General features: G+C 44.7%; 1 protein-coding gene across 2 annotated transcripts in view; it reads left to right on the top strand.

Annotated features, from left to right (window-relative positions):
• SUPT3H (SPT3 homolog, SAGA and STAGA complex component) overlaps window positions 1-26,039 on the top strand; it is a 1,963,693-nt gene that overhangs the window by 1,444,961 nt on the left and 492,693 nt on the right. For both annotated transcript variants that reach the window (XM_086926226.1, XM_086926225.1), the window contains exons 8-9: window positions 13,256-13,368; window positions 19,894-20,001. In XM_086926226.1, the coding sequence (XP_086782352.1) occupies window positions 13,256-13,368; window positions 19,894-20,001 (221 nt within the window). The remainder of the gene's footprint in view (window positions 1-13,255; window positions 13,369-19,893; window positions 20,002-26,039) is intronic.

Below are 26,039 nucleotides of genomic sequence, written 5' to 3'. Positions count from 1 at the left end.
AACACACACACTGTCATTTCCAAACAGCAGCTGCCTCATCCTAATTCAAACAATCCATCTTGTCAGCAGCACTTCAGCCACTTCACACCAGTCATTCAGCCTATACTCATCATCATTGAAATGTTATGGATCGAAAATTGGCTGCTGCAACCCAATGTCTGGTACCAAAATAGCCTCCCACATTTTACTAAAACACAACACACACAAGAAGGTTGGTCTTATACAGTGTTAGACCTGACATGGTGGGGTATTCTCCCACATTTTTGCCTTCACTCCTCTTGTTTTCTGAATGTGTTATTATGGGCTGTAGGACTCTGTGCACTTTACCACTGCTAACCAGTGCTTAAGTATGTGTGCTACCTAAAACATTGTAAAATTGGTCTAGTCCTGATTGGCACATGCAATTTACGTTTAAGTCCTTTGTATATGGTTCTACATGATGCCCAGGGCTTGTGAATTAAATGCTGCTAGTGGGCCTACAGCCTTCATTGTGTTACCCACTAAAGTAGCACTGTAAAACTTGTCTCAGGCCCGCCATAGCAGCCTGTATTGCAGTCTTAAACTTCCATTTTAACCAGACAATGTAAAATGCTAGGCCTAAACCTTCATTTTAAGTACTAATGTCACCCCTTAGGTAGACCCTAAAGGTGCATAGGGAAGAGTGCATTGTATTTAAAAAGTGGGACATATGGGTTTAAGTTTTACATTTCCTGGTTGTAAAAACTCCTACATTCATTTTTCACTACTGTAAGATCTATCGCTCCCATTGGATAACATTCGGTTATCTTCTTAAATTTAATACATGCAAACCTTTGATTGGAAGCAGGTAGAAATATGAAATGAAATGAAATGAAAAATTATATTTATATAGCGCGTACATACCCTAAGGCCTCGCAGCGCTTCATGTATGGACTCAAATGAATTGTAATTTAAAATGCTCTTTAATGGTAAATCGGAATTTAAGTCACAATTCTGAATATGACACTTTTAGACAGTTAGCATTTTCTTGCCCTAATCATTTGGTGCCTGCAACAAGTGTCCTGGGTCACATGACAGTGAATGACTCTGCTGTTAACTCTTAGTTAAGCAGAAGAAGGGTGCTGTTCCTCCAGAAAAGGCAATAAAAGAGGGAGAGATGTGAAGCTGTCAGTTGGGACCAGGAAGGGAGCTGATCAACTGGCTCTGGGATCAGAGTGATCAGAAGTGATTGCCATCACAAACCGAGATGGGTATCATGCTTCATCATTGGGCTCCTCCTCATTAGGCTGGCACTGTAAAGCCCAATGGTTCCCTTAAGGGTGTTCTTTATCAGAGATCTTCTGATTTTTAAACCGTAATAATGAGTACAAGAGAGGATGTAGCGAGTGTAGGTTGGTCTGCTAGGCGATTTAAAATAGTCTAAGTTGTAGAGAGAATGGTTTAAATAAGTTGTTCCTCTTGACAGGAGTAAAAACAAGGGTGCTTTACACATTGTCTCTAAGTTAAGCCTGGCTGCTTTTGTGCCAAGTTTCCAGAGGGTGAAGCCCTGGTTAACTTTATGACTTTTGTGTTTCAACGCGACAATGATTGTGTTTATTATTTGTGTGGGACTTCCACCCCCCTCAACCAATGACACAATTTCTTACAGAATGCATTATTTATTTCTCCAGTGCCTAATTTCTCTCTTTTTTTTTTGAAAACATAGTTTATTGGATTTTATATCGACATATAATATATGACAATGACCACAGCATCCATATCCGGTAAACACGTCCCCAATTTAACATTAATTCCCCCATAAACCCCCTTCCCCTTATGCTCGGTGGTGTGGGCATATCCAGAAGTCTGTATCGTAACATAGTACCAGTTGCACTGATGTACCAGAAATTCTCAAACTCCTTCTCAGGGGTCTTACCAATAAGTAGTCCATTAAAAAGCAGCAAAGAAATCAACAGAGAATCTGAAATATGAAAAGACATCTTTATTACAATTAATTGTGAGGCTACGTCGCCCAGTCACACCTAAAGCAACTGAATGAGGCAGCCTCCTGAATGGTCTCAGCACAGACCTTTTATACCATTTATTATGCCCTAGGCACACATTTTCTCTTTGAAGTACATTATTGTTGGTCACTCCCAGGACGTGCACACAAAGCACTATATGATGACAAACCCACTTTCAAGATAAGTCCAGGCCATAAACAATGTCCACATAATGCGTACATTCTCTAGCTGACAAGGCCGGATAAACCCAAAACAGTAAGATCACAGCCCATGTCATAAATAGCTCGTGGAGGCAGGAACAGGAACAGATGGAAGTAAGATAGGCATGTTTGTGTGTAGTAAATCTTTACAATGTCCTGTGCTCTGATCTATAATCTTGATCAGCTAAAGGCCAGGAAGTGGCTTGGCAAGGTTAGCCTCAAGCAACAGGGTCAGCTTTCGCCAGGTCATTCAGGAGTCAGCACAAACCCATGCTAAGGTTATGTCCTTAAATACTTGTTCTGCCACAGTGAGGGCCTACTGTAAGGGCAATCCACAAAATGGCTGCTATGCACAAGATGGAACCCAAGGGTTCAGAACAAAACCTTCAAATACACAGTGAATCCATTGGTGTAACATGACGAAAACACTCGCACTTGCTGAACTCACTGTTTACGGTCTGCTGTTACCAAATTCATAACAGAATCATGATATTTAAAACACAGGTTCAGAATTCAAGGAACCACAGACCATCCTTTTGCCCTTACATAGGCAATCATTCAGTCTATATTTGCAACTGTGCCCAAAGTCCGTTATAAGCCTCTTTGGAAGGCTTCTATTGTCCATCAAAATCCGCTTCCATTGTCTTCTTCCGCGTTGGGCCTCTCGATTCAGGCCTTTTCATGAGAAAAAGTACTGCTTAGTTGGAGTGCCCTCCTGGCAAACACCCACAGCTCACTCGAAAGTCTCAATGTCTCAAAACAATGCACCAGTGTCTCTTCTTTGTGGCAGACACTACAAATTATGTGCTCTTCATTGATCATGGGCACAAAACATCTCGTGCAGATCCAAGCACTACCGAGAAACACCCTTTCAAGATCAGCAGCACTTTCAGACTCCAACACTCATTATTTAGTGTCAGAGGACGCTCAAGCTGCTCTCTCATGGGCACCAGAATGTAGTGCCTTTCCGTCGGAGCAAAGGGAAAAGATGTGTGTGTGTGGCCAAAACTCGGGCCAAGGGCTCAAGGGACTGTACACTGTCAGAGGTTTCCAGCACATAACAGGTAGAAAGCTCAAACAAAAAGAAGCTCTCATTCTGTGGCAAACAAGGAACCAGCTCCTCTTTTTTTCTGCAACGCCTTCCGATGAAGCAAATGCCTTGCTTGGGAGGTACCATTGACGGCACGCTGATGATCGCTGTCCAGCCTTGCGACTTTCTGGTTGCAGGAATTGTAGAGCCAAGAAGTCTGTCATTCATCTGTAGCGGTCACTGATGGGGAGTGGGCTTAGTCTCGATCACAGGTCTGCAGGGTATCACTCTTCCTTTGACTCTGGAAGATCCCGCAGAACCTAGTGATATAGGAAATGTAACACAATTGTTAGTTTCCTTCAAATCAAGCACAAAAAACAGTTCATGGGTTTTAACAAGGGGACTGCAAGCAGGTGGCCTGCAATCTGCAAGGGAGTGGCAATACGCCATGGGAATCTAAATGGATGTCCTCACACAGTGGCGTTGTCTAATGGGGTAAATACATATTTTCCTCAATGATTAAGCCTAGGTGTTCCTAAATTCCTTATCTAGAACATCTCAAATAGAGTAATGGCATAATACAGATTATCAAGGACATGAAGAAAAGTCCCTTTAAAACAATGTGCATCGAGTGCACTATGCAATACAAAGGCTAATGATCAAATGTGCAGACAAAAAGACAAGAACTAGAGAGTCCTGGTATTTGCATGATTAGAACACATCTGATCCCACCAAAAATGAAAGCAGCAGGAACAGAAGAGAACTGAAAAATTAAAATAGACATTGAAAATTCGTCATGTTCAAAAGGTAAACTTAAGATATCTCCTATTGAGATGGAAAACTTGTCTTACTATAATATTGGGTCAGTTAACCAGTCTATCACTACCCCGACAGTCAGTCTGAAAAAAACATTGAAGTAGGCCTAAGGAAAATTCTTGAAAACCAGTCTGGTCATACAAAAGGGAATTATACATAACATGGGGGGTCCCTGATACATCACTGCAGTCTAGAAGTGTGGACATAAACAATACACCCATATTAATAAATGTGCTGACTGGTGAAAGGAATATGGAATAGGGAAATGGAACTAGGACACAACTAAAATCCCCAATAACTAAGCATGATGCGACATCGGTCAGGGGAGAGGCAACAAAAGAAAAATCTATAGGAAGAACAAGAGTTTTCTTGGGTGCCTCAGGCATGTGACACAGCACCAAGAGTACGGGGGATACACAAAAGACCAAAGTTACACAAATTTTAACTCTACCGCTGGCAACTACACCATATACGGTAATCCTAACTAATGTTCCTATTCTCTCTTCAGGGAGAAAAAAATGAAACCTGGTTTCCTTTCAAGGGACAAAGCCATATGCTATTTGGGAAACAGAACATGATTAAGTAATGCAATATCGAAATTAGGCCACCTTGAGTCACAGATCTATAATTCCATCCTTAGGTCCAATCAAGGATACATAAATGTAGGGCTGCCTGTTCCTTTAAGGGAAGGGGCAGTAAATGACTAACAGCAGGTGACACACTTTGATCCTGTATATCTTTTTAGTTTTCTTCAATATCATTATAGCTAAATTTAGGCATGCACTGGTAAAAGTGCTGCCTGTCTTCCTCACAGTATGAAAACCATATCTGTGAAATTTATCATTATACCAAATCCATCCAACTGTTGTGCAACGATACGTATCGCCATACAGGTCCCTTCACAACACAGAGGAACTTGTAATAGTAACAACATAAAACAAAACATACACAAAAAAATGCACGTCAAGCCATCAGATATACTTGCTGTATATCAAGCACAAAAAAAAGCAGCACAGACAAAACAATAGCATATGTGAATAAGCGGTGACACACAGCACCATGGCCATGTACTTTATGCACTGTAAATCTGCAGCCCAAAACCCAATATTTGGGCCTGTCTAAATTTGTCAGGTCTAAAATCCCTACCCTCCTTTTGACAGTAGAGCACCAGGCAGTGGGAGTCTGCTGTCAAATATAACTTTGCTGTCTCTCTTTTAACATACAGGACCAGCTAAAATATTTCACGATAGGGCCAAATACACAAACGAAAACATGAACATTTCTTTCCAAAGAAATTACGCAAAAACACATCTCCTTTCAACTAACCAAACTCACGTGTCTTGTCAGCCTCAGAACAATCCATGAATGATCTGTAGGCAGAAGCAGAAAAATACACAACACAAAAAAAAAACATTTTAACATATACAAAAATAAATTTTCATTACTTAACTGTTACTCTCTTGTCAGTTCACCTCGCAACATCAAGCCACCTTATTTTTACCGTTCTAAAAGAAATGGTTACACTGACACTCCACATTAATTTGGCACCTATAATTTCCACTGTGAAAAATAATTCCTAATTAGCAAATCGTTTTCACTTATGCCTGTAGCCTTCAAAATTTTGGAAAAGAGCTGCATCTTATTTTCTATCTAAGACTTAATGCAACGCTTCGTTTTCTGTCAAATAAACGCAACTAGCAAACATTATTTTTCTTAGCGTGGAGACACAAATGTATCAGTTCTGCAGAGCATTTAACACGATGTTTTGGACTTTCAAAGAAACCCCTTTTTTATTTTCCCTATTAAATTAAGTTCTTTCATTTTATTGATGTTCTCACGGAGAAACCAGAAACCCCACCTTTAGAGGCTCGTTCAGCAAGGTCATTCTGCATTCCTCGGAGGCAAAGTCCTAATTAAAAGGTCACAAATGTCAACATGACAGCCTTCTCCATTGTTTACAGGGAAACTAAAAGATAACATCTCAGCAGCGCGACTCGAGCCAGCCTCTGCAATTCTCTCAGCCCTCAGCTTCTGCCACACTGAAGCTGTCAAAGCCAGAAGGCCTAACTAATTCCTCCTAACCTACAATGATTCACTCTATTTTGAAAAATAATTTCTCTTTTTTAGGCGCTAAAATTATCTCTATTCCCAGATTATTAAACTACATTTACTGTGAATAATTCACAAAACCTAATGACACACATACCAGTTTTTTTTTTAGAGTAAATGCTTGTTGCAATCCTATGGTACACACTTCATCAGTCTTAAATGAACAAACTTTTCCGTAGGCCTAGCTGAAGCTAGAACCTTCAACCCTGATATTAAAACAAGCCTTTGTACTGGCACATTAACCCACTGAATCATAAGAAGGCACAACCTGCAAATAAATATCAAAACCTAAATGTATGCATTTACTGAAACCTGAGACACTTTAAAAAGTACTCTGAATGATAGCAAAATGCAGTTTAAACAGTGCTTTTACTCAAAATCGACTTTCATATTTTGGGCATTAAAAAATGAATATCCTACAATTTTCTTGCATAATATGCATTACTAGAATGTCTATTACATAACCCATGAGTCAGGCATTTGAAAATAATAACTTTTACTTTATAAAATAGAGCTTGCTTGCGCCTATGCCAAGGGGAAATTATACACACGAATGCTTGTCATTTTAGTGATGCAACATAACTTAAAACAAATTTTAATGCTAGGAGGTCATAGTATGAGTGCTAAGCTTTATAAATATTAAAAAACGATTTTTGTAGCACTTATTTTTAATAATTATTTTTCATAATTAATAATTTTTTCTTCTAATAAAACCAATTATTCCTTATTGTGATTGTTCTACATATAAGAGCCCGCTGCATCCCTTGCCTATCATTTCAATGCATTAACTCACAAACTTAAGCACATATGCCTAACTTAAAACTCGTCACATTCCTGCGTCACATTTTTGCGCCACATTTATTTAAAAGGACGGTGATGCAAAATTCCACCCGTGTTTAACTGGAAAAGTGCTGGCTGAATGAACATTCCTATCAAATATACTGCAGCTGAAATGTTTGCCTGTGAACATCTAATACAGTGCATCTAAGGAAAATGCTGTAAATGTATTTATTTTTGCAAAAATAGATAATTTCGTTTTTTTGGGGCCTTATTTATATCTATTGAATGTGTTTCCTAATTTTATCCTTTGAGCGTGTAACAGCAGTTTTGTATATGTGCACAATTGCTCATTCTACAAACTAAAGAGCAACACAAACCCATCTTAGCACATTACATGTTTCATTTCTGTATCTTTACTCAAGTTTCTACTCAACATTAACCAAACAACATTTTACTTAACAGACTGAAAACATCAAGAAAACCAACAAACACACATTGGGCCCACTCCATACACAAACAGAAAGGGGGTCAAACACTCAGGACACACAATACAGCGCGTTTTAGCTAAATAGAGCTCATAAGTTGGAGTTCCAACCGGAGGTATCAGACATGAACCCTCCAATTGGGAATCCCTGTTGCAACTTACACAAAACCAAATACCAAATTTGCTATGATTAGGCATCTGCGCTCACTAACCAAGCTTCAAACTTCAAGGGGCTATCTCTATCAATACACTCGCAAATGTACGAGACCCTCGGTTTTTGAATATTGCAATGTTCAAATAAACTAAGGACCAAAAATTAAGAACCCATCAAACTAAGGACAACCAATAACTAAGGACTCAAAGAACCGAAGGACCAAAGAACTAAGAACTAAGGACTGGGAGCGACCCACTTATACTTCAACTAAAGCAGATGGAGAAAAGTCTCTTCATTACCTGCCTACACAAATTGCTGTTCGCATATACAAACCTATACAAACCTATCAAAGCTATACCAAACAAATAGTTGTCCAAATTCTAACTGCCAAGTTCTAACTGCACTAACAGTCTCTTAAAAAGAAAAAAAACACTTATGCCAAAAAGGTTCCTCAGTCAGGAGTGACATCTTTTGGAGAGTTTACGTCAGAAAAATCAAAAATATACTGGGCCGCAGAGACAAAGAATCCACCAGAACCTCTGTGCACAGAGTACCTCTTTTAGTAGATTTCTGTCTTGCCTTCCCCAGTAGATTTCTGTCCTCTGACAAGATTACTCCTCCAGATAGTCACTTCTTGATGAGGCCCATCGTTGGTCGCGCCATCTGATGTACCAGAAATTCTCAAACTCCTTCTCAGGGGTCTTTCCAATAAGTAGTCCATTCAAAAGCAGCAAAGAAATCAACAGAGAATCTGAAATATGAAAAGACATCTTTATTACAATTAATTGTGAGGCTACGTCGCCCAGTCACACCTAAAGCAACTGAATGAGGCAGCCTCCTGAATGGTCTCAGCACAGACCTTTTATACCATTTATTATGCCCTAGTTACACATTTTCTCTTTGAAGTACATTATTGTTGGTCACTCCCAGGACGTGCACACAAAGCACTGTATGATGACAAACCCACTTTCAAGATAAGTCCAGGCCATAAACAATGTCCACATAATGCGTACATTCTCTAGCTGACAAGGCCGGATAAACCCAAAACAGTAAGATCACAGCCCATGTCATAAATAGCTTGTGGAGGCAGGAACAGGAACAGATGGAAGTAAGATAGGCACGTTTGTGTGTAGTAAATCTTTACAATGTCCTGTGCTCTGATCTATAATCTTGATCATCTAAAGGGCAGGAACTGGCTTGGCAAGGTTAGCCTCAAGCAACAGGGCCAGCTTTCGCCAGGTCCTGCAGGAGTCAGCACAAACCCATGCTAAGGTTATGTCCTTAAATACTTGTTCTGCCACAGTGAGGGCCTACTGTAAGGGCAATCCACAAAATGGCTGCTATGCACAAGATGGAACCCGAGGGTTCAGAACAAAACCTTCAAATACACAGTGAATCCATTGGTGTAACATGACGAAAACACTTGCACTTGCTGAACTCACTGTTTACGGTCTGCTGTTACCAAATTCATAACAGAATCATGATATTTAAAACACAGGCTCAGAATTCAAGGAACCGCAGCACAGAAAGCGTTACATATCAGTTTCACAGTTTGATGATCACATGTACGATTAACATTCAGTCGTCTTCCTCCTCTATCTGGGCATCCCGCAAGGCCTGAGTCAGGGCCTCCCAAGCTCTCACCATCTCCAAAGCCTTATCATTATCAACGTGTCTAGCCTGCCGAAGCCGGACCACACTCTCACACTCAGCCCATTTGCAGAACTCCATACGCCAGCGCTTGCTCGAGGGTCCCACCCTTGACTTCCAGTGCCAGGTTATCTCTCGTTTGGCCAACAATAAGCCTAAATCAATAAATTTGCTGGGTATTTTCATTTTGGCTGTGTGCGGAAACCGGTGTAACAAGCAGGTAGCCATGTCGTAGTCTAGGTGTCGATCAGTTATGGCGTCTAGAAGGTCCCCCACATCTGCCCAATATTCCCCAATAGACAGACAAAGCCACAGCATATGTTCTATTTCCACCTCTTGTTCCAAACATCTGGGGCATGCCGCATCGTGGACCTGGAAGTATTTCCTAATCTTTCCCGGGGTCAGGTAAGCGCGATGTAGAATGAAAAACTGTATCTGCTGGAACCGGCCATTTCTTCTCCCCTTCCATGCCCTCTTTAAAATGTGTCCCCATGCCGTGTCCGGGATCTGGTGCCCTATGCTCGCTTCCCATTTTGCCTTCAGTACCCCCAGTGGCTGCAAACCGTCTTGCAACATCCGAGATTGGAGGCACTCCAGTGCCTAATTTCCCATGACAGTAGATTTCCAAAATCTCCTCCCACAATTTGCACAGCTCATAATTTGCCCTTTGAGTTGTGAGATTCATGATTAAATTTGCAGCAAAACGTCCCCTGAAAGGTGTTGTGGCTACAAAGTCGTTCCTTTGTGGTGAAATGTTATTTTCTGTCGGCCAAGTCACACAGTCAGAAATCTTTAACCTCTGTTATACATTTAATATTTGTTTTGGTAGGCACAAAACTTTTTTATTCTAGATCATGGGTATCTGCTTGATGTGTGACCTTCTCCCTCCCTTAAAAACAATGATGTTTAGGTTTCGCCTGCTGTGAAATCTCTTGTAATTAATATAAATCTTTAAAGGGGCTTACAGCCTGCCCTTACATTTCATTAGTTTGTGTTTTTGCCACTTTGTTTTCCTCGGTTTCCGTTTGTTGTAGCATGCTAATTCCTGTTGTTCTTCATGTGTTTTTCTTATCTGAGTTTGGCCCAAATACTCCTTTTCATCCGCTTTTTTCGACCTACTTTTTTCTTTCTTAGCAAGTGTGTTTGACAATTTCATATTATCTACGTAGCTGTTTTTTTAAGACGTCTCTCTCCTTTACCCCCGCCCTCTCACTGTTACTGATCCCTTTCACTAGTGTTTGTTGTCCATTTCCCCCCGCTGTTCATTGTTTTCCAAACGCCTCACTCCTCCCTCACCTTACTTCCTAGCTTTGAAATAACCATGTTAACAGAAAAGGAAACAAACAGGTGTCATAAACATATGTGCACAGACAGAATGTTTTTTTTCTATTCACACTTAACCCCTTCGCTGCGGCGGCAATTCCGCCGCAGCGCTGGGGGGCAGGGGGGGCCGAGTAGCGCTCGCATGCTCGTGACGGAGCCGCTCCATCATGAGCCGCGGTTGCGCTGTGCTCATGACGGAGCGGTTCCGTCATGGCCCCGCCCGCCCAATAGAACACGCGCGGGCACGAAATCAGCGCCGCGCAAGCGCGGCGGCAGGGCTATGACGGAACCGCTCCGTCATGAGCACAGCTCAGCCGATGCTCATGACGGAGCGGCTCCGTCATGAGCATGGGAGGGGTTAATGCAGGAAATGAACCACACAATATTAATCAAAACTGTCAGATGTGGCTTCGCTTTACACTCCGCCCTCATCTTCTTGACAATTTACCTGAGGGGAATTGCGGTCTTCATTGAGAGAATGTGGCGTAATGAGCAGAGCTGCTGACTTTAGAACTGGGGGGCCCAGTTCGAGTCTCTGTGTCATCTCAACATCCTGTGATTCTCAGCAAATCACTTAATTTCCCCATGCCTATGAGCAAACATTGATGAGTGCTTGAGTAATTTAACTTTTGCTCATGTAAAGCACTCCAATGCCTTTGGTTCATTGTTCGCACTAAACTGAAAAAAAAGAATCCTTGTCTGTTTTATTAATCTGATATCAGTGCTAATTCAAGCAGTACCTGCATGGCACACCTGTGCCAGACACGCACGTGGCATTTATAAACTAACAAAAATACGTTTTGCACTTAACTCGATTTTTAGTGAAGATAACTGGGCTTTGTTTTCCGTGGCACTACCTTTAATTTGATTTGGGGGTATTCTAGAGGAATCCAGAACAAGGAGGAAAATCAGTAAGAGGAGGTGAGAAAATATTACTGAAAACTAGTCTATAGTGTGGTTTGTCAGGCCTCAGATTGTGAAGTTTGACAAGAGAGATAATTTAAAACTGCTGAACACAAAGTCATTCAGTTATTGGTCCTCATCCTGGGATCATCACCCTCCGCCTGGGACGACTCCTGGTGGCCCCCAGCCCTGGGCACCGCTCCCAAACCAACGGACCACGCACGCACGCAACCTGGGCTTCATCCTGGACTCCTTCCTGTCAATGACCAGACAAGTCAACGCCGTTTCTTCCTCGTGCTTCAACACCCTGCGCATGCTCCGCAAGATCTTCAGATGGATCCCCACTGAAACCAGGAAGACCGTCACCCAGGCACTCGTCACCAGCCGACTGGACTACGGGAACGGCCTCTATGCCGGAACCACAGCCAAACTCCAGAGAAGACTCCAACGCATCCAGAACGCTTCCGCACGACTCATCCTGGACATCGCCTGACACAGCCACATCACCGGACACCTGAGAGAACTGCACTGGCTCCCCGTCAGCAAGAGAATCACGTTCAGACTCCTCACCCACGCACACAAGGCTCTACACGACCTGGGCCCCAAGTACCTCAACGTTCGCATGACCTTCTACACGCCTGCGCGCCAGCTACGATCAACCAGCCACGCACTCGCCACCGTACCACGCATCCGCAGAGCCACCGCCGGAGGAAGATCCTTCTCCTACCTGGAAGCCAAGACTTGAAACTCCCTCCCCATTCACCTTCGGTGTACCCAAGACCACCTCTCCTTCAGGAAGCAACTCAAGACCTGGCTGTTCGAGCAGTGACATACCCCTCTCCCCCAGCGCCTTGAGACCCTCCCGGGTGAGTAGTGCGCTATATAAATGCCGTGATTGATTGATTGATTGATCGGGTGACTAATGGATGCACACCTCTTCAGGGGGCGCTCAGGGATGTACAGTGAATACTTACAATTTTGTTGCCCAAATATTTCTCTTGTCCCTTCTGAAAATTCACTTTTGTATTCTGATTGATGGGGCCTAACATGTTCACTGTCAGACACTGACTGCAGTCTGATCAATATGACTCGGTGCCACCCGCTCTCAATATTCCAATAAATGTCCTGGTTGCTTTTATTTGTTCCAGCGATAGCACCCGATTGCAGCAATAGGCTGTTAAACAGTGCTTGCCAGCCAGAGGCGGCTTTGGGAAAGGGAAGCAATGAGGGAAAAAACATATCCCAGAACAGTGATGCTCTTAGTGGTCCGTTATGGGGGAACGTTCCTTTTTATTTTTATTTTCCTTTCCATTTTTGTTAATTCTCTTTTTCTTGACTTTTTTTGTTTTATTTCTATCAATGTTTTTTAGCCATGTTGCACAGCAGCGCAGGCTGCTGTACAACAAAAGTAAACAAAAAGCACTATTATGCAGTCAGTGCCATAGTGCTTTGTTGTTATTTACTGTCTCAAAAAAACACATTGACAACCCCAAATAGGTCTGTCATACGTAAAACCTGTTGGCTTTGCCAATGCTTGTTCCTTTTGCTAACAATCTTTTTCATAGGGGTATTGAGTCGCCTTTCGCATAATAAAAATGTACCTGGTGCTTTTTTGTGTATATTTACAAGGTGAAAGAAAATAAGAAAAGCAACATCTACCTCTGTAAACTGAAATCGGAATTACTGTTTAAACATTCTCAAGATTAGGAACTCATGTCAAAGTATTTGCAGTATTCATTCATGTTCTTATTGTAAGGTTGGCTGTGGTTCTGTCTTATTTGTTTTTCCTGTGGTGACATTTTTCTCTCTCTCTTAATCCGATAGCCAAGAAACCGACCAAGTTTCGGGACTGGCTGGATTGCAGCCTCGTGGAAATAAAGCCAAACGCTGTTGCCATGGAAATTTTGGCCTATCTCGCGTATGAGACAGTGGCACAGGTTAGAGAATCAACTTTTAATAAGATAGTTTTCAATTCGAAACATGACTGTTTATTTAATATTAATTGAAAAAAAATGTAATTGCATGAAATCTAAGGGCCTGGAAAACTGCACCGAGAACAAATGAAATTCTAGTGAGAATGGGCAACAAGCACAAAAATAAATGTACATTGGCAAAACGAATTGTTGATTTGTATTGTGGAAAGGGCTTCTAATACCTTAGTAAAAAAACACAAAGCAGGTATCACATGGACACAACGTAAGCGTAACTCTCGGACAAACAGGCACAATACCATCAGCTGTGCAAGCTTCTCTCACACACAGGTGAAGTACAGCACCAGGACCATCGGTACAAGCCATCCTCAGATAGAGAGACAGGATTGGCATCACTGGTGCACGCTTCCCTCACGCACGGAGAAAGTACAGCATCAGGACCATCAGTACAAGCCTTCCTCAGACAGAGAGAGAGACAGGATTGGCATCACTGGTGCAAGCTTCCCTCACGCATAGAGAAAGTACAGCACCGGGGTCATCAGTACAGACCTTCCTCAGACAGAGAGAGACACATGACTGGCATCATTGGTGTAAGCTTTCCTCAGAGACAGACGAAGTACAGCACTAGTACCATCAGTGCAAGCCTTCCTGAAACCCAGAAGAGACACAGGATTGGCATCACTGGTGCAAGCTTCCCTCACACATGGAGAACGTACAGCACCAGGGTCATCGGTACAGATTTCCTCAGGCAGGGAGAGATACAGGATTGGCATCACCGGTGCAAGCGTCCCTCACACATGGAGAAAGTACAGCACCATGGTCATCAGTATAAGCCTTCCTCAGACAGAGAGAGACATAGGATTGGCATCACCTGTGCAAGCTTCCCTCACACACAGACGAAGTACAGCACCGGGAGGATCAGTACAAGCTCTCCTCGGGCAAAGATGAAGCACAGGATTGGCATCAGCTTCCCTCACACATGGAGAAAATATAGCATCGGGGTCATCAGTACAAACCTTCCTCAGGCAGGGACAGACACAGGATTGGCATCACTGTTACAAGCTTCCCTCACACATGGAGAAAGTACAGCACCGGTATCATCAGTGCACGCCTTCCTGAAACCCAGAAGAGACACAGAATTGGCATCACCGGCGCAAGCTTCCCTCACACACAGACGAAGTACAGCACCGGGACCATCAGTACAGACCTTCCTCAGACAGAGAGAGTCACAGGATTGGCATCACTGGTGTAAGCTTCCCTCAGAAACAGACGAAGTACAGCACCGGTACCATCAGTGCAAGCCTTCCTATAACCCATAAGAGACACAGGATTGCAATCACTGGTGCACGCTTCCCTTTGGCATAGAGAAAGTACAGCACCAGGGTCATCAGTACAGACCTCCTCAGGCAGAGAGAGACACAGGACTGGCATCACTGGTGCAAGCTTCCCTCACACATGGAGAAAGTACAGCACAGGGGTCATCAGTACAAGCCTTCCTCAGACAGAGAGAGACACAGGACTGGCATCACTGGTGCAAGCTTCTTTCAAACACAGATGAAGTACAGCACAAGGGTCATCAGTACAAGCCTTACTCAGACAGAGAGACACAGGATTGGCATCACTGGTGCAAGCTTCCCTCACGCATAGAGAAAGTACAGCACCGGGGTTATCAGTACAGACCTTCCTCAGACAGAGAGAGACACAGGACTGGCATCACTGGTGTAAACTTCCCTCAGAGACATACGAAGTATAGCACTGGTACCATCAGTGCAAGCCTTCCTGAAACCCAGAAGAGACACAGGATTGGCATCACTGGTGCAAGCGTCCCTCACACATGGAGAAAGTACAGCACCAGGGTCATCAGTACAGACCTCCTCAGGCAGGGAGAGATACAGGATTGGCATCACCGGTGCAAGCTTCCCTCACACATGGAGAAAGTACAGCACCAGGGTCTTCAGTAAAAGCCTTCCTCAGACAGAGAGAGACACAGGATTGGCATCACTGGTGCAAGCTTCCTTCAAACACAGATGAAGTACAGCACAAGGGTCATCAGTACAAGCCTTCCTCAGACAGAGAGACACAGGATTGGCATCACCGGTGCAAGCTTCCCTCGCACATGGAGAAAGTACAGCACCAGGGTCATCAGTATAAGCCTTCCTCAGACAGAGAGAGACACAGGATTGGCCTCACTGGTGCAAGCTTCCTTCAAACACAGATGAAGTACAGCACAAGGGTCATCAGTACAAGCCTTCCTCAGACAGAGAGACACAGGATTGGCATCACTGGTGCACGCTTCCCTCACGCATAGATAAAGTACAGCACCGGGGTCATCAGTATAAGCCTTCCTCAGACAGAGAGAGACACAGGATTGGCAATACTAGGATCATCAGTACAAGCCTTCCTCAGACAGAGAGAGACACTTGGCATCACTGGTCTAAGCTTCCCTCACACATGGAGAAAGTACAGCACTGGGATAATCAGTACAAGCCTTCCTCAGAAAGAGGGAGACACAGAATTGGCATCACTGGTGCAAGCTTCCCTCAGAGATAGATGAAGTACAGCACCGGGATCATCTGTGCAAGCCTTCCTCAGACAGAGAGAGACACAGGACTGGCATCACTGGTGCAAGCTTCCTTCAGGGACAGATTAATTAGAGCACAGGAAGCATCATAGCATGGCTTCTTCGGGCAGAGAAGAGACACAGGATTGGCATCACCTGTGCAAGCTTCCCTCACACACAGACGAAGTACAGCACCGGGAGGATCAGTACAAGCTCTCCTCAGGCAAAGATGAGGCACAGGATTGGCATTAGCTTCCCTCACACATGGAGAAAATACAGCATCGGTGTCATCAGTACAAACCTTCCTCAGGCAGGGACGGACACAGGATTGGCATCACTGTTACAAGCTTCCCTCACACTTGGAGAAAGTACAGCACCAGGACCATCAGTGCAAGCCTTCCTGAAACCCAGAAGAGACACAGAATTGGCATCACCGGCGCAAGCTTCCCTCACACACAGACGAAGTACAGCACGGGATCATCAGTACAGACCTTCCTCAGACAGAGAGAGACACAGGACTGGCATCACTGGTGCAAGCTTCCTTCAGGGACAGATTAATTAGAGCACAGGAAGCATCAGAGCATGGCTTCTTCAGGCACAGGATTGGCATCACCCATGCAAGCTTCACTCACACACAGACGAAGTAAAGCACCGGGAGGATCAGTACAAGCTCTCCTCAGGCTAAGATGAGGCACAGGATTGGCATCAGCTTCCCTCACACATGGAGAAAATACAGCACTGTGGTCATCAGTACAAACCTTCCTCAGGCAGGGAGGGACACAGGATTGGCATCACTGGTTCAAGCTTCCCTCACACATGGAAAAAGTACATCACTGGGTTCATCAGTACAAGCCTTCCTCAGACAGAGAGAGACACAGGGTTGGCATCACTGGTGCAAGCTTCCCTCAGAGATAGACGACATACAGCACCAGTACCATCAGTGCAAGCCTTCCTGAAACCCAGAAGAGACACATGATTGGCATCACTGGTGCAAGCTTCCCTCACACATGAAGAAAGTACAGCACCGGGGTCATCAGTACAGACCTCCTCAGGCAGGGAGAGACACAGAATTGGCATCACGGTTGCAAGCTTCCCTCACACATGGAGAAAGTACAGCACTGGGATCATGAGTACAGACCTTCCTCAGACAGAGAGAGTCACAGGATTGGCATCACTGGTGCAAGCTTCCCTCAGAGACAGACGAAGTACAGCACCGGGATCATCAGAACAAGCCTTCCTGAAACCCAGAAGAGACACAGGACTGGTATCACTGGTGCAAGCTTCTCTCACACATGGAGAAAGTACAGCACCAGGGTCATCAGTACAGACCTCCTCAGGCAGGGAGAGACACAGGATTGGCATCACTGGTGCAAGCTTCCCTCACGCATGGAGAAAGTAGAGCACTGGGGTCATCAGTATAAGCCTTCTTTTGTCAGAGAGAGACACAGGATTGGCATCATTGGTGCAAGCTTCCCTCAGAGACAGACGAAGTACAGCACCGGGACCATCAGTGCAAGCCTTCCTGAAACCCAGAAGAGACACATGATTGGCATCACTGGTGCAAGCTCCCCTCACACATGAAGAAAGTACAGCACCGGGGTCATCAGTACAGACCTCCTCAGGCAGGGAGAGACACAGAATTGGCATCACGGTTGCAAGCTTCCCTCACACATGGAGAAAGTACAGCACTGGGATCATGAGTACAGACCTTCCTCAGACAGAGAGAGTCACAGGATTGGCATCACTGGTGCAAGCTTCCCTCAGAGACAGACGAAGTACAGCACCGGGATCATCAGAACAAGCCTTCCTGAAACCCAGAAGAGACACAGGACTGGTATCACTGGTGCAAGCTTCTCTCACACATGGAGAAAGTACAGCACCAGGGTCATCAGTACAGACCTCCTCAGGCAGGGAGAGACACAGGATTGGCATCACTGGTGCAAGCTTCCCTCACGCATGGAGAAAGTAGAGCACTGGGGTCATCAGTATAAGCCTTCTTTTGTCAGAGAGAGACACAGGATTGGCAACACTGGTGCAAGCTTCCCTCAAACACTGAGAAAGTACAGCACCGGGGTCATCAGTATAAGCCTTCCTCAGACAGAGAGAGACACACAGGATTGGCATCATTGGTGCAAGCTTCCCTCAGAGACAGACGAAGTACAGCACCGGGACCATCAGTGCAAGCCTTCCTGAAACCCAGAAGAGACACAGGATTGGCATCACTGCTGCAAGCTTCCCTCACACATGGAGAAAGTACAGCACTGGGGTCATCAGTACAGACCTCCTCAGGCAGGGAGAGACACAGGATTGGCATCACTGGTGCAAGCTTTCCTCACACATGGAGAAAGCACAGCACCGGGGTCACCAGTACAGAGACACAGGATGGGCATCACCTGTGCAAGCTTCCCTCAAACACAGATGAAGTACAGCACTGGGACCATCAGTGCAAGCCTTCCTGAAACCCAGAAGAGACACAGGATATGCATCACCTGTGCAAGCTTCCTTCACACACAGACGAAGTACAGCGCGGGATCATCTGAACGAGTATAGATACAGGATTGACCTCTTTGGTACAAACTTCCCTCTCACTCCCGTGCGCAGGTAGCTGTAAAAGGTTTCCTGATAAATACAGTAGATACAGCACAGGCAGCAAGTACAAGCTTCAGTAAGGGAACAGGTGCAACAGGGCAGTAGTTTGAACGGTTCTCTTGAAACAAACAAAAGATCCTATGCAGGCAGTAGCAGCACAGGCTTATCTGCCACTCAGGCAGAACATGCACACGTAACCGCGTCACACGCTAAGATTTACCCATTCCCAGAACTCCAGAAGCATGTGTGCTAAAATCTCTTCAAGGCCATTGTTTTATGTTTGTATGCTATTTGTCATTATGTATGGTGTGAATAACAGTGACTGGCACTAGCTGTAAACTTTCTTTAGCATCTGACAAAAGCAGACATAATGCTGAAAAGAAGTTGATAGATTTGTATTGTGTGTTATTTTTAAAGTTATCAGGTAGAGAATTGTTTTAGTTTCTGTTTTCTTGGAGACACCCCAGGTGGATCTGCTCCACCTACGGATACTTTGCTGTGGTAGAGTAACTCTTGGATTTTCATTTGATAAGACTTAGTAAAGACTGTTTATAGTGTTGCTCGGTTAAAGCTTTGTATTCTGTCACTGTATTAAAGCAGTGGATCACACATGCCTACATGCTGGATTCACGTGACTCCCTTAAGTACCTGCCCTAATTCTACTAAAGGAACTAGTGATTTAGATGTTTTACAGGTCACATCGCTTAAATGACTCCACAGTCTAAAAGAGCTTCCTCGTGTGATGTGGCCAGTGCACTCAAGTGCAATTCATTCAACTGTTGGATGGTCTGAGACAACATAATATAGTCCAATTTTGAGCTAATGGTTGTCTTATTGAATGCAGTAGAATGAATATCAGTAGTTGAATATGTTAGACTTTAAATGGCGTAAGCATAGCCTAATAATTTAAATGGTAGCCATTGTGGAATTTCAGCGTGTTACATCCAGCTATCAGTGAATGCAATTAATGTAATAGTTAGGACAGAGATAGAATATAGTATAATTTGATTATGCAAATGGTAATCTCATTAAATGTAATGAATGTCAATGCTATTAATGCAATAGGCCTGACACGGATAGTTGAGTATAGTAGAACTTAAATGTCGTACATTTAGCCTCTGTCAATATGATTAAAGCGATAGTGAGGGCAGAGATACTAATGTATAGTAGAATTTCAGTACATGCATGCCAATAATTGTATAGTTGAATTTATTTGAAGTTCCATGTTTAAGTGGCGAATCCGTGAAGGGCTTCTTGAGGTCATAAATGTGTTGCCTTAAGGACAAAGATGATTCTAGATCATCATTATTACTAATATTTGCTTTATATGAAAAGTAATATTGTTTGCATCTTCTTGGTTAATCTTGCTTTTTGTCTTGTAGTTGGTGGATCTGGCCCTTCTGGTCAAACAAGACATGAGCCCCAGGGCAGGCGATCCATTTAGTCACGCCATTTCTGCTACCCTAATAAACTACCATAACCCGGCAGAGGTAAATGTTTTAATTAAGGTGGATATACTGGTTACTGGCTGCTATTTTCAAATAAATATAACATATATGTCATTTGTTGTAACCAGTGAACCAGCTGCCCTGTGCAGGAGACCTGTAGCTATGTATTTGTGCTATTCTTGCATGCCATGGTACAAGTTTATAACTCCGCTTCTTTGGAGGACAATCCACTGTTAAGGGTTGCTAGAAGACCCAATTTCAATTACTTTTTGTTTTACCCATAACACACTAAATGACAATGACCCAGTATTCTTCCAGTGGAAAGTTACCAAATACATCCAACCCAAGAACATCATTTCTCAAGTATTGGATTGTCCTAGATTCACATGCTTGAATCATTCCCTATTGTTGAAGTGGGAGTACCATGTTGTTTCTAGAAAGCAGTACAGAGTTACACATAGCCTAGAAGTGCTACAAAACATTCTTTTCAGTTGAGTAGAGTTTATGCTGGTTGTGTGCTTCTTGAGCGCTGGTCCGTTTTGTTGAGTTTCATAAATCTGTGCCTTTTTGAATTCTGTGTTTTAATTCTGTGTGTGAAACATCTTTTAAAATAAAATCTATCTGCCTGTTTGCACATTTGCTTCTTCGGTGCCCGTCTGTCAGAGCGTACCCGAACCGAGGTCAGCATTCTAGTAGCTGACTCATTGCCTCACAGCCACTTCCTCTCACCGGTATAAATTACCGGATGGTGAGACCATGCAGCGGGCATGCCGGCGGCGCCCGGAGCGCGACCAGTGCCAGAACCCTTGTCCAATTCATCGGGCTCCGTTACTCGGGAAGCGAACTGATAAGTCTAAACACGGGTGAGTGCTCTACCTATTAATGGAATTTGGACACAGTTAATGGCAGCCCCACACGGTGCAACATATGTGGACTGAAGGCCCTAGACAGTAGTACAAACCAGGCTAACGGGGCCAGGGAAGCTTCCATCCAACATAACATTTATTTTCCATCTGCAGCCACTACGCCAATGGCCTCTAACAACAGCTCAAAGGTATTAAGTTGCATCCTACTTAACCAAATCGATGGTCAAACACAAACATGACCTAGAGTGTCTGATTCAAACAAGACATCCGGACCTGGTCTTCCTTATGGAAACTTGGGCCACTGAAGTTAGCGAGCCAGATTGGAATGCGGCTGTCCCCGCGGGCTACTTGGTTGCTAACTGCGACAGGGTGGGTCCAAAAGGGGGGGGAATAGTGCTGATTCATAGAGCCTGCTATATGGTGAGGATCTCGCCTGAGCCTACTTTGGAGGCTGAGGCGATTTCTTTCAGTGTGAAAGAGAATAACTTACAACTTTTCCCGGGGCTACTTATCTACAGACCATCAGTCTCATGCACATCTTTAACTAAATCCCTACAGACTCACCTGGAATCCTGTCTGGACTCCGCCTTTGTGACAATACTAGGTGACTTTATTTTCATCTAGAGGCCAAGAGCAATCATGACTCGTCATTTCTGATAGAAACCTTAGCTAGTATTGGACTGAAGCAGATCGTCTTAAAGGCCACTCATCAAGCTGGTCACACCCTAGATACCATCTTTACTAGCAATAAGGATATTGTAGTAAAGACTGTGTTGCCATTACCCTGGTCTGACCACTTCTTAGTCAATTTTGATGTCAAGCTTCCTCCATCAAAGTCGGGTCGCAGAAACAGACCTGGGTCAGTTAAATGTTGTGCTTGGAAATTGGTACAACATATCGATTTGATAAGAACACTACAAGAGGAGCCCCCAATTCTGACCGACCCTAGGGTGGCAGCTACCAATTTCGACAAGTGGCTTAATAAGGTAGCTAATAGGCTGGCACCAGAAAAGAGCAAGCACTCAAGAGACAGGCAGGCATCATCTCCTTGGTACACAACTGATTTAAAGATGATTACAATGAAATGCAGGCATAAAGAACGTTCCTGGAGAACTGACTATAGCTCAACCCTTAGGAAGGACTACTGGTTAGCCCTTGAGGAGTATAAGACCGCCATAAAACAGTCCAAAATAGCCTACTTCACTCAAAAAATCCAGGAGGCCTCTATCTCCTCAAAAGAGATATTTAAAACTGTCACTGCCCTTTCCAGTTGCCCAAGAGATGCTGTATTTGCACCGGATCAAAACTTTATGAATGATCTGGCTGTGTATTTTTCAAAGCAAAGTTCAGAACGTATACAATAAATTTTCAAACACAGCTATAGTAGACAGCACTGTCTATCAGGGGGAAAATTCATAGAAGTCACCACAAGGAAGCTTCACTCAATTCTTCGCGTTAGAGAAAGGAAAGGTTCAAGACCTACTGCTCCAAACTAAATCTGGGTCTCCTCTTAACCCCTGTACCCCATACATCTTACATCTGGCTTAAGAGGAGATTGCTGTCTCCCTGACGACGATGCTAATTCACATCACAAGTTCCAGAATTTTTCCATCTGATTGGAAAAGGGCTTGTATTAGACCTATACTGAAAAAGCCCACGCTTGATCCTGTAGAGGCCAAAAACTATCGCCCCCATCTCCTGTCTTCCTCTGCCGCCCAAGGATCTGGAGAAAGCTATGAACGCCAAACTGACATGATATCTAGATCAAAACAACATACTAGATTACACTCAACACGGTTTTTAGAGATCGGCATTCCACTGAGTCTGACTTAATACTGGCGAACGAAGAAGTTCGTAAACCAATGGATGGGGATGGGTGGGCGGCCCTTATCCTGCTTGACCTCACGGCAGCCTTCGATACGGTAAATCACGAAGTGCTGATACATAGGCTGCAGGAGGTTGGCATCAGCGGAAAGGCCCTAACCCTATTATCATCCTTTCTGTCAGCTAGGGAACAGTTAATCCACTGGAATGGACTCAAGTCACACCGGTTCACTCTTCCTGGTGGAGTCCCTCAGGGCTCTGCTTTATCCCCCACCATGTTCAACATTTATGTGATTCCTCTAGCCAGATTAATAAAGAACTACGGTTTCTCGCTTGTGTCCTACGCTGACGACACACAGCTAGTGGTGTCTGTAACACACAGCGTAGACGCTATGGCTGAACGCTTTCGAAACTGCATCACAGATTTGATGATCTGGATGAACCGCAACTTTCTAAAATTGAACGCGGGTAAAACCAAGTTGTGGAATTTGGCACAAAAGCATCTGTTTGGAGCCAACTATAGTCGCCCCCTGAAGCTGGAACTTGCCCGGTGCCGGCACCCAAAGCCAGAAACCTGGGTTTCCTGATAGATAAAGAACTCACTCTTGCCCCACAGATAAACCAGGTGTCTTCAGTCTTTTTTTTCACCTTGAAGGTCCTCCGGAAGATTTTACCCCTTTTCACTGAGGAAAACGGTGGTTGGAGCGTTAGTGCTGTCAAGGTTGGACTATTCCAATGCTTTATATCTGGGAACGGGGGCAGCCCAGCTTTCCAAACTCCAATCTTTACAAAACGCTGCTGTAAGAGTATTACTTAATCTTCCAAAGCACCACTCCACATCTGCCGGTGTAAAGCAATTACACTGGCTTCCAGTCAAACGACGGGTGGATTTCAAGGCTTTGTGTATAGTTAAGAAAGCCATTCACGGAGGAGAGGTGTTAGACCTAGGGTATCCTAGACTACATAGGGTAGCCTGGCACAATAGAGGAATCAGCTAAACTCTCGAGCGTTGGTTAAGTGCTTACAAGGCTCACTCACAGTAACTCAATGATTGACCACTAAAATAAAGACACAACACCAATCTTAGAAAAATACCAGTACCTTTTATAAAAATAATGTGGTTCTGTTTCTTATGCAAAATCGGTTTACAATTAGCTCAGCATAAACTCACATATGTTACACAGGTTTTAGTACATTTCGCACTCTAGCAATGCTAAATCATAGGTACATTTCACTTGAAATAAGTTACTGTCAATTCCACGAAATCACTTCTTCAATCAAATGTCACATAAAGGAATATTCACTATACAGGTTACAAGAGCTACATTACAGACCTGGCATGTACATTTCATTACCCTTCTGTTCTCAGAGACCCGGTCAAGCTCGTCAGACTCCTACCCCCAGCAGCGCTGTTCTCAGAGCCCACAGCCAACTAAAAAGCTAAACAGGAGACAAGATGAGTTAATAAGGCTTCCCCTTTGTTTACTTAATGGCTACACCGCTCTGGTAGTGAATCTATCTCCAGGTGATTAATTGCCTGCAGAGATCCTGTCAGGGAGCTCTAAACCTTACTGATTTTCTCTGGCCCAGCTTCTAAAACACTGGCGCAAGCACTTGAACCTAGCGGTTCGTGTCCCTTCTCACTCCCTCCCTTCGGGTACTCGTGTCTGTAAACAGAGGGTAGGAGTCAAATTCCCTCAGTGTTTATATTGGAGGCCTCGGCACTTCGTAGCCGCGTTCGTTATCACTTGTCACAGAAAGCTACTGGTTGCCGGCACAGCCGCCTCCCGCTCCCCCACTTCCCGGCTTACTTTGCTTGAAGGCGAGCTAGCTGGCGTTGCCTCCTTCTCGCGTTGGCGATGGTGCCTTCCTGAAGTCGGTGTCGGCGTGAGGAGACGGGGAAGCTTACCCCAGTCCGGGGCGCTCCACCGACGAGTCCGTTGCGGCGCTTCTGCCTCCTTCTGTGTTCCTTCCGACTGGAGCTCCGCCTCGGGCGCACCTCCGGTGACGCGGCCGGGCCCTTCCTGCCGCCGGACTCCGCCTTGAGCATGCCTCCTCAGACGCGCTGGGTCCTTCTTCCTGACTCTGGGCTCCGCCTCACTTCCAGCGACGCTTCCTCCCGTTTACTCACGGGTATCTGGGCACTTCATACGCGTGTGGGACAGGCTTGGCTGACGGCGCTTTGAACAGGTAGGCACCACAGCTGATTTCGCCGCCTAGTTCCACCGCGTGGGAGCTGGTCACGAGGGTATGAATGGGATTGTCGGTACTCCTCGGACAGTAAGCACAACTCAAGTCCGACGTCCACTAAATCCGCCCACAGCCTTCAGGGCAGTTGTGTAGGACGTTCACAAGAGTCGCTTGGCTGCAGCTAACGAGGGTCTTCTCACAACACGACCCGGTTCTTCACAAACTGGTCACCAAGTCTCTGGTCACGCTTTATGGATGACGTGACAGTGGGGTTTGGTCAGCCTGAAAGGGGGCACTTCCCAATACGCAACAGCCGGCCCACAGGTCGATCTGGTCACCACTGGTGCGCAATCCTCCTCCACAAGTCGCCTCTCTCCTCACTGGTCACTCCTGAGACTGCACAAAATGGCTGCTGGTCACTGGCCTTTTATAGAGTGGCCTGAGACCTCTGGAAGCCACTAGATGTTTCTGGAACCTTCCTCATATTAGCCTATGGGACTGTTCCCCTGGAATGTCCGTTATGGCAGTTGGTGGACACCATTTTAGGTTCATGAGTGTCCCTAGATTTTCCAGGAGCTGAACTAGGCCTCACAGAGTATGAGGGGAAAATGGCGTCATAGTCAAGGAACACCTAGCCCCCCTGACAGCACTGAAAAATCCTGGTGGACATATAAAAATAAAAATAGAAACTCTGGGAGGCTAAGGGGGACAAAAATAAATAATGATGGTTAGAACATCCCCAGAAGCAGACAGGTCTAACACGCGTCCCCCCCAGCTGAAAGTGGGGAGAGCTACCCAATCCCTTGGGAGTTCTCATCACTAAGGCGGAAATACCTGGATAGACCGTCTGCGTTGGCATGGTCCGATCCAGGCCGATTTTCCACCCGAAAGTCCATTCCCTGTAGGGAGATGGACCACCTTAACAACTTGGGATTCTCCCCCTTCATTTGCATTAGCCAACGAAGGGGGCGGTGGTCAGTCTGAACCAGGAAGTGCGAGCCAAACAAGTATGGCCGCAGCTTCTTCAGAGCCCAAACCACCGCAAAGGCTTCTCGCTCAATGGTACTCCACCTCCGTTCCCTGGGGAGTAGTCTCCTAGACAGGAAAACCACGGGTTGATCCAAGCCCTCATCATTTAGCTGCGATAACACTGCCCCAATGCCATGTTCTGATGCATCTGTTTGGACAATGAATTCTCTA

This window comes from Lissotriton vulgaris, chromosome 6 (genome assembly GCF_964263255.1).
Source record: "Lissotriton vulgaris chromosome 6, aLisVul1.2, whole genome shotgun sequence".
Taxonomy (NCBI): domain Eukaryota; kingdom Metazoa; phylum Chordata; class Amphibia; order Caudata; family Salamandridae; genus Lissotriton; species Lissotriton vulgaris.
The sequence above is the reverse complement of the archived record's forward strand: the minus strand, read 5'-3'. Positions and strand labels throughout refer to the sequence as shown.